This window comes from Carlito syrichta, unplaced genomic scaffold (genome assembly GCF_000164805.1).
Source record: "Carlito syrichta isolate Samal-C Ts95f unplaced genomic scaffold, Tarsius_syrichta-2.0.1 Scaffold288197, whole genome shotgun sequence".
Taxonomy (NCBI): Eukaryota; Metazoa; Chordata; class Mammalia; order Primates; family Tarsiidae; genus Carlito; species Carlito syrichta.
In genome coordinates this window covers 20764-30669 of record NW_007232293.1, presented here as the reverse complement: position 1 = coordinate 30669, position 9906 = coordinate 20764, and the positions used below count along the sequence as shown (strand labels likewise).

The following is a 9906-nucleotide window of genomic DNA, read 5'->3' as shown; positions in this document are numbered from 1 at the left end:
TCAGCCCTGCGCGGCGGCCTTCTCCATGGAGACGGTTCAGTGAACATCCGGGCTCTGCCGTGGGCCAGCTGCTAGGCCTTGGTGGCTCTTAGGGGTCACCTGAGGGGAGCGGGAGGAGGAACGGGGTCTCTGAGAATGTGGGCACAGTAACCCCCGAGAATAACTTGGTTTTGGAAGACTGAGGCGGAAGGATCACCCGAGCAGTCGAGGGTGTTGTGGCCACTGAGCGTGCCGCTACACTCCAGCCTGGACGACAGAGGGAGACGTGGACTCAAAAAGCAGAACCGTTTTTCTGCTCCCTATGCCCAATCTAGGAAAACCATTTCCTCATTAAAGCTGTGCAACCGCTGAAGGACGGGCAGGGTTGAGAAGTCGCGTGGCGAGGGGGACCCAAGGGGCTGGGAGTGGTAAGCTGCCTAGCAGGCACCGAGGGTCAACGGTTTCGAGAACCAGCAGCTGTGGGCTTCTTCTCTAGGCACCTAAGAACTTGACTCTCAAACGGTACATCTGTAGTGCTTTACATAAGAAGCCACAACTCCATCCACACCTTTTGTTTTAATAAATAAAGCATATTCATGGCTTAGATCTCAAATCACATTACAGACGAGGAAAACTAGGTGCAAATACATCACAGTGAAGCTGCTACTGCTGGAAGGAAGCACGTGCAACATGCCCTCTGCCCCCGGGAGCAGACTTGGGGGGAGAGCACCACGTACACCACTCTAGACTAGGTCACGGGAGCCAGAGGGCAGGAGTGCCAGCGAGGCTCATGCAACACCACGGACCCCTCACCCGATGCTGCAGAACCCTTGGACGCTGGGACTGAGATGACCTAAGGGCGGGGTCCTGAGCAGAAGGGGAGGAACCCTCCCCCTGTTAATGATCAGGCCAAGGGCATTAGTGACAGAAGGGCATCCACTGAGAAATACAGAGCAATACTGAAGAACGGAGAGAAGGCGGCAGACGTTCTGGTGTCTTCACGTGGCAGAAGCTTCCCCGGCACAGCACACGAGCACGGGACGAACGCTGCCTCCCAAAGGCTTAGTCCAGGAACTTCCTGTTGGCGTTGGCACCAAACAAGGCTCCCCGCACTTCCGGCATCATCTGTGGAGCAAACGAGCAAGTCAACTGGAGCCCGTGCAGGAAGCGACCCAGCTGGGTCACAGGATGCAGACACGCTCCACACACCTAGGAGGGAGTCACAAAGCCAAGGGCGTCCAGTCTGCCCTGTCCTTCTGGGAGCACGGGAACAGAATCCTGGGGGAGAAATCCCACTAATCCCAAATGTGGGGCTAGACAGCTCACAAAGGGACAAAGAAAATTCTCTGGTCCTGACTACCTAAGGCCTCTGGTGATGCTCGAAGAAGCGTCTATTAATTCATCTTACTCATCCTGGCAGAAGATTCTGGGTCACCTACATTCTTTCTTCAACAAAGATTTCCTCAGTGCCTACTATGCACCAGCAGTGATCACACAGAATACTCAGAATGCAAAATTTGTGCTTAAGCACTTGTTATGGCAACTGAGAACTCCTCAGGAAAATTTGACATCACACCTGCAAGGCTGTGCTGTCCAGTATGACAGCCACCAGCCACATGTGGTTACTGCACACCTGAAATGTGGTTAGTGGCTGAGAAATGGAACTTTTTCAAAGTTTTAAAATAAAGTTTATTAGAGAAAGAAGAGGAAAGAAAGGGAGACACATCAGAGCTGGCATAAGTGAAAGAAACCATCAAAATGGAACTTTTTATTTTTACTGAGTTGGAGTCTCACTCCTTCGTCCGGGTTGAAGTGCAATGGCACACTCATGGCCACCGAAGCCTCAACTTGCTCAGCTCAGGCGGTCCTTCTGCCTTGGCCTTCTAAGTAGCCAAACTACAGCCACACACCACCATGCTAGCTAATGTTTGTTTGGTTCTGCATGCCACTGCACTCCAGCCTGGGTGTGGAGTGCAGTGGAGTGCATGCTTACGGCCACCCCAGTGTCGACCTTCTGGCCTCCAGCAATTCTTCTGCCTCAGCCTTCCAAGTAGCCCCAAACTACAGGTGTACGCTATCACGTCGGCTATTTTAAATTTTATTGTAGAGACAAGGTCTCATCAAGTTGCCTGGGCTGACCTCTAACTAGCAGCCTCAGGCAATCCGCTTGCCTCAGCCTCCCAAAGTGCTGGGATTACAGGCTGAATCGCTGAGCCCGGCCCCGGCTGATGTTTTCATTTAATGTAGAGATGAGGTCTCGCCGGGTTGGCCAGGCAGGTCTCGAGCCTGTAACCTCAAGCAATCCTCTCACCTCGGCCTCCCAAAGTGCTGGGATTATAGGTGTGAGCTACCACGCCCAGTCAAAACTTTTTAAAACATCCACAAGTGGCTACTGAATGGACAGGGCAGTGGCTGCTGGGAAACACATGTCAGAGGTTGACGTTACCAGAGCACGATCCCTCAAGGTGAAAGTGCTTTAGCCATGAGACAAGTGCTTGCATAAGCGGTAAGCTGCACCTCTGGGCGGGAAGTGACTAGGGTAGCGGGGGACTGCCGCTGGTGGGCTACACCACACCAGCCTTCTCGTGTACGTGGACTTTCCCAGTCTGCTTCCTACAGTTCATCTATGCAAATCTGGAAACATCTGAAGAGCGGCAGCCTCTTAATTCCTTCAATGCATCTTTACCTTAGTTCCCATCATCCTTGCTGCAGGAAGAAGCCCATCACCATCTCTACATGCAGCAAAATGGACACATTCGAGTCCTCATAACAAAACCCTGTTCTGACCCCAACTCCTCCTCGTGTAAATGCCATCCCCTCAGCCAACGCCTCTACCACATGACCAACCCCATTCTTTTCAACAAAAAGTCCAAAAATGGGGAAAAAGAGCAGCAAATCCCAAGCACTAGCAAACGGGCATGCGTTCTCTGCACCACTTCCAATAACAGTAGCCAGCCAAGCAGCATTCCCGTGCTCACCTGCTGGGCTATGAGGTCCAGGCGGCTTTCCAGGGTGTTGGACACCTTGATTTTACGATCCCCGTTATAGATCTCCACTCCACCAGCTCTACAAAAACACAGGCAGTAACAACATTTACAGATGTGAGAAAGACAAACACACGGTACACTTACCTCTTAATTCCCAGAAAGTAAGGCTGTTTGGGGTGTGTGGGTGGGTGGGTGTGTGTCATAAACGATAGCTTAAAAGTCATTTAAAAGCTGGGTGCAGTGGCTCAAGCCTGTAATCCCGGCACTTTGGGAGGCTGAGGCAAGAGGGCTGCCTGAGTCCAGGGGTTTGAGACTGGCCTGGACAACTTGGCAAGACCTCATCTCTACAATAAATCAAAAAATTAGCCAGGTGTCGTGCACGCCTGTGGTTCCAGCTGCTTGGAAGGTTGACCTAAGCCCAGCAGGTCAAGGCTGCGTTGGCTGTGAGCAGCATGCCACTGCACTGCAGTCTGGGCGACAGAGTTAGACTCCGACTCAAAAAAAAAAAAAAAAGAAAATAATTCAAAAGGCTTCTGAAGATTTAGGGTACAGCTGGTTCCATGAAGACCCACGATCAAATTCCTTACATAAAATGGTATAGTATCTGCATAGAACCTACACACATCCTTCTGTATACTTTAGATCACCTCTAGATTACTTATAATACCTAATGCAATGGAAATGTTATATAAATAGTTGTACTGTTTAGGGAATAAAACAAAAAAAATCTGGGCTAGGAATGGTGGCTCACACCTGTAACCCCATTAAGCCCAGGAGTTTAAGACCAGCAGCCGGGCTTGGTGGCTCAGGCTGTAATCCCGCGCCTTGGGAGGCTGAGGTGAGTGGATTGCCTGAGCCTGCGGGTTCGAGACCCGCCTAGGCAACTTGGCGAGACCTCATCTCTACAAAAAATCAAAAAATTAGCTGGGCGTGGTAGTGCGCGCTGTACTTGAAAGGCTGAGGCGGAAGGATCGCCAGAGCCCAGCAGGTCGAGGATGCGGTGGCCGGGAGCGGCCACTGCACTCCAGTCTGGGTGACAGAGTGAGACTCCAACTCAAAAAAAAAAAGACCAGCATCAACAACATAGCAAGACCTCATCTCTACAAAAAAATTAAAGTTAGCTGAGCATGGTGGTGTGCACCTACAGTCCCAGCTACTCTAGAGGCTCAGGCAAGAGATCACCTGAGCCCAAGAGGTTGAGGCTATGGTTAGCTGTAATTGTGCCACTGAAATTCACCCTGGGCCACAGAGTGAGATTCCAACTCAAAAAAAAAAAAAAAAAGTCTGTATACACATTCAGTACAGAAGAAACCATCTTTTTTTCTTTTTTGAGTTGGAGTCACTCTGCTGCCCAGATTGGAGTGCAGTAGCACACTCCTGGCCACCGCAGTAGCCACGACCTGCTGGGCTTAGGTAATCCTTCCGCCTCAGCCTTCCATGTAGCCAGAAGTACAGGCACGCACTACCACGCCTGGCTAGTTTTTGATTTATTGTAGAGACGAGGTCTCGCCAAGTTACCCAGTTGGGTCTCGAACCCACGGGTTCAGGCAATCCACTTGCCTCGGCCTCCCAAAGTGCTGGGGTTATAGGCTGAGCCACCGAGCCCAGCCCATCTTTTTCTTTTCTTTAAATCCAACTGGTAGCTGGTTGAATCCATGGATATGGCCCCAAGGATACAGAGGGTCAACTATTTTCATGTCGATAGTAACTGCTATTTACCAAGTGACTGCCATGTATCAATTTGATACTACGTTACACCACCTAATTTAATTCTAACAGCCAGCCCTCCCCCAAAAATGAAAAACAGATTCATCTCAGTTTACAAACCAGCAGACAAGAGCCTGCATCTGATGTTCCTTAAAGCCTCAGTCCTGCTGCCACTGGGTAATGAGAGGCAAGGCTCAGGACCGCTCCCTCTGCCGGACTCCCCCAGGCCTGCCTCCAGCTCCACACCTCACTGCTGTCAATCCTTCCCTCAATGTTTCTCAGCCCTTAGAAGCATAAAGTCAACAGGTCAAATTCTACCACAGGCAATCTGAGGGAATAAAATTCATCTGCTACATTATCACTTTATTTTACAAAAATTTCTTGAGGCCAGGCGTAGTGTCTCATGCCTGTAATCCCAGCACTTTGAGAGGCCAAGGTGGGAGGACTGCTTGAGCCCAGGAGTTTGAGACCAGCCTAGACAACACAGCATGAGACCTTGCCTCTACAAACAATACAAAAATTAGCCAGGCGTGGTGGCGCGCATCTGTAGTCCCAGCAACTCCAGAGGATCCCCGAGCCCAGGAGTTCCAGTTTACAGTGAGCTACGATCATGCTACTACACTCTAGCCTAGGCAACAGAGCTAGTCCATGTTTCTGTTTGGAGAGAAAAAAAAAAAAGTGCAGTGGCTCACACCTATAATTCCAGAACTTTGAGAGGTGGAGGTGAGAGGATTACCTGAGCCCAGGAGTTTAAGACCAGCCTGGAAAACTTGGCAAGACATCCTCTCTACAATAAATAAATAAAAATAGCCAGGCATGGTGGGGCACACCTGTAGTTCCAGTTATTTGGAAGGCTGAGGTAGAAGGATCACGTGAGTCCAGCAGGTGGAGGCTGTGGTGGCCATGAGTGTGCCCCTGCACTCCAGTCTGGGCGACAGAGTGAGACTCCAGCTCAAAAAAAAATTTAAAAAAAAGCCCAGCACAAAGGCTACTCTCCCAGGGAGAGAAGCTAGCAGTCAGCAGCAGGAACACGCCTTACATGTCCTCGGGCAGGTAGGACTCCTGGTCAATCTGGACGTCAATATCATTCTTGGTGGCGATTTTGTACATGGGGATGGCCTTCTGTACCGCAGCCTGGAGAAACAGAAACCGATGAAAGCGATTAACAGAACCTTCGAGTAGGCATCCAAAAAGTCCACACATTATCCAAGCAAGCATATTCCCCTTTCTTCCAGGCAAAAGAATGGGAAGGCAAAAGAGCACAGACACTGAGGAAAAGTCAGACTCCAGAGCGCCTGCGCGAGTGGGGGAGGGGTGCGAGCGAGGAACCAACCAGCCTGGCGGCTGAGTAGACGCCAGGGGCCGAGTCAGGCTTCAAGCCTTGACCAGCAGGAGAAGGAACGTGGTCCCAGAGGGAGAAGCCTGGCTGCTGGTGAGCCTTCAAACGGCGGCCGGGGGGTGACAGTCACACCCAGCGGGATGGCTCTGATGAGAAAACAAGTGATGGAGCGGATGTGAAGAAACTGGGACCCCTGTGCCCGCTGGTAAGAATGTAAAATGGCAGCCGGGCTCGGCGGCTCAGCCTGTCATCCCGCGCCTTGGGAGGCTGAGGTGAGTGGACTGCCTGAGCCCGCGGGTTCGAGACCCGCCTGGGCAACTTGGCGAGACCTCATCTCTACAATAAATCAAAAATCAGCCAGGCATGGTAGCGTACGCCTGTAGTTCCAGCGACTCAGAAGGCTGAGGCAGAAGGATTGCCAGAGCCCAGCAGGTCGAGGCTGCGGTGGCTGGGAGCGGCCACTGCACTCCAGTTGGGCGACAGAGCGAGACTCCAACTCAAAAAAAAAAAAAAGAAAAAAGAATGTAAAATGGCAACCCCCTCAGGTCCCCGCCCACTGTGGGAGCTTTTCTGTCCTCTTAATGAATCCTGCTTCCTAAAAAAACGGAAAATGGTGCAGCCACCGTGGAAAACAGTATGGCAGTTCCTCAAAAATACTAAACCCACAATTCCCATACGATGTGGTAATTCCACTTCTGGAGTTCTACCCAAAAGAACTGAAAGCAGAAACTTGATTTTTGCACACTCATATTCATAACAGGATTATTCACAAAGGCAGAAGCAACCCAACCTGTATGAATGGAAGAACAGAATGTGGTATATATGTGCAATGGAGTAATATTTATTTGGCCTAAACAGAGGGAAATTCTGACACATGCGACCACATGACTGAAACTTGAAGACATAATGCTAAGTGAATTTAAAACAGTCACAAAAGAATAAACACTGTATGATTCCAATTATATGATGCACAGAAAAGAAGAGAAAGAACAGGGAACTATTATTTAAATGGGCAGAGTTTCTATAGGGAAGATGAAAAGGTCCTGGAGATGACTGGTGGTGCCGGCTGCACAAGGATGTGCATGTACTTACTGCCGTTAAAAGTGTACACCTAAAATGGTTAAAATGGTAGATTTTATGTTGTGTATATTTTTACCACGATTTAAAAAAGAAATTAGCTCAATGGGGGGGGGGAGAGAAGTGGGTTTTCACTGCTATACTGCAATTAGAGGCAAATCATAATTAGTGGTAAGTCCTGTCATGAACAGTATCATGCACACACTAGCAGCCATGTATATGATGCTTTGTTGAAGGAACTTTAATATTTTCCTCTGACAATTCTGTTGAACAAACTGATGCATATATTCAACAGTTCCTTGCTTCTCAAATGTAATGTAGCACCACTGCGGAGAGCTAATCACTGATGCTGGACGCTGACGCTGTATGTTTCAAGAAAAAGCTTGCCTGGCCCCCAGAAATACCATGATGTCATCTAGGGAAGGCTAGTTGGCAACTGAGATCTCCCTCCGCTAACAGATGTCACCGTGGCAAACTCTCCCTTACAATGTGAGCTCTCTGTGGGACAGATTCATAAATGAGGCTGGGTGCACAGACATGGATTCAGCTGAGATGCTCAATAGACGAGCATCACAAGCCGCTTCAGCAGAGAATGTGTGACTGAGAGGATGAGCATCTGTGTTCTCTGGCCGGCACATTTTCTTACCCAGTGGACAAGTTAATTACGGTGGACAAATTATAATAAATGCAAATATGCCACAGACGTATCCATGTGTGAGGAATGCAACTGCTAGTGGACTGACTGAGCACGCACACCCTCAAGCCACCCAGAAGAGGAATTTTATTCTGAAGAGCAACGTGAGGGCACAGAATCAAGGCTGCCTAGCCTCCCTGGTGCCCACGTTCCTCCTCTAGCCCTGCCTCCACTCACCTGGGTTTAGGAACACACTGACTAAGCGTGAGCCCAGCCCTGCTGTCGGGCAACAGGCTGCCTCCTCAAGGTGGCACTGCATATCTGCTCCAGGCCAGGAGGTGCTGCTTGTATTATTTGATTTTAAGATTACAGTATTATCAAGCTCCTAGAAAGAAAGTAGGGGACTAGCTTCGATGGTAACTTGAACTCTTTTAAAAAAAGAAATTAAAGGCTTAAGGACACTGAACTTAATACCTTCACAGTGTTAAGACTCCTTTAATTCCCATTGCTGTTGTCCATTAGAACATGCATATCATCCTCGCATTTAGATTAAAAACAAAACAAAAACAAGATTCCTTCTTTACCTTTACCAGAGGGAAATCTTGTTTCCTGCAACGAACGATCATCCGGGGCTCCAACAATTGGTACAAACCCTGCAAGAAATGATCAGATGTGATTAGTAGAAAATGCAAACTGTAAAATAAAATAATAGCAGAATAATTCTATCTATCTATCTATCGTTGGAGTCTTACTCTATCACCCACACTGGAGTGTGATGACACACTCACAACCACCTCAGTGTCGACCACCTGGACTCTAGCGATCCTTCCGCCTCAGCCTTCTAAGTAGCTGGAATTATAGGCATGCGCTACCACATTCGGCTTTTTTTTTTTTTTTTTGAGTTGGAGTCTCACTCTGTCACCCAGACTGGAGTGCAGTGGCACGCTCACAGCCACCGCAGCCTCGACCTGCCGGGCTCTGGTGAACCTTCTGCCTCAGCCTTCCAAGTAGCTGGAACTACAGGGGCGCGCTACCATGCGCGGCTAGTTGTTTTTTTATTTATCGTAGAGACGTGGTCTCAACAAGTTGCCCAGGCGGGTCTCGAACCTGCGGGTTCAGGCAATCCACTCGCCTTGGCCTCCCAAAGTGCTGGGATTACAGGCTGAGCCACCAAGCCCGGCCTAATTTTTTTTTTTTTATTGTAGAAACGAGGTCTCACCAAGTTGCACGGGCAGCTCTGGAGCTCATGGGCTCAGCCAATCCACTTGCTGCAGCCTCCCAAAGTGCTGGGATTATAGGCTGAGCCATTAAGCCTGGTATATTTTTATTTTTTTGAGTTGAGGTCTCATTCTGTCACCCAGGCTGGAATGTAGTGGCACAATCATGGCTCACCAGAGCCTTGACCTCCTGGGCTCAGGAGATCCTTCTGCCTCAGCCTCCTGAGGAGCTGGGATTATAGGTGTGCACCACCATGCCTGGCTAATTTTTTTTTTTTTTTTTTTGGTAGAGATGAGGTCAACCTCTGTTGAACTCCTGGTCTCAAGCAATCTTCCCACCTCAGCCTCCCAAAGTGCTAAGATTACAGGTATGAGCCACCATGCCGCCCAGCTAAAATAAAATCTTTGTATAGCTCTTTCATCTAGTTTGGAAAAATATCCCCTAGTAAGTTCCCCTAGAAGATAGCAAATAGCATATGAGACCATGGAAAATAGATCCTTCTCCCACAAACCCTATAAAGGCGCCCAATGCTTTGGTGGTAGGAAAAAAATTCATATGGAAGTTTTATCTTACATCAACCAGGTTGAGGACATACATCGTTGTAACTAACATAAGTAAAATAAGGATTTGTAGCCCAGCAGTAAACAATTAAAATGTATATAGCACTTGGTGTGAACCCTCATATCTAAAGTAAGCACTTCAGTGGTAAAATCAACTAGGGAAGTCTAATACTGCAAAGTTGCAAGCAGATTTGACCTTTGAATCATAAAGGACTAGCAAGACTGTATGACAGTATTAAGCCTGGAAGTCTTATCCAAGACTTAATATCCAGACAGATATTAATATCCTCCTATGAGCTGGGCTCGGTGGCTCAGCCTGTAATCCCACACCTTTGGAAGGCTGAGGTGAGTGGACTGCCTGAGCCCGTGGGTTCAAGACCCGCCTGGCCAACTTGGCGAGACCTC

At 48.9% G+C, this 9906-nt stretch overlaps 1 protein-coding gene across 1 annotated transcript in view; it reads right to left on the bottom strand.

Moving 5' to 3' along the window:
* Positions 1 to 536: 536 nt before the first annotated feature.
* The window catches only part of ATP6V1E1 (ATPase H+ transporting V1 subunit E1), a 24136-nt gene continuing 14766 nt past the window's right edge, over positions 537 to 9906 (bottom strand). Inside the window, exons 5-8 of the mRNA XM_008053487.1 lie at positions 8308 to 8376; positions 5713 to 5807; positions 2958 to 3045; positions 537 to 1104 (exon numbers count right to left, since the gene is read on the bottom strand). Coding sequence (XP_008051678.1) covers positions 1042 to 1104; positions 2958 to 3045; positions 5713 to 5807; positions 8308 to 8376 — 315 coding nt within the window. The 3' untranslated portion in view covers positions 537 to 1041. The remainder of the gene's footprint in view (positions 1105 to 2957; positions 3046 to 5712; positions 5808 to 8307; positions 8377 to 9906) is intronic.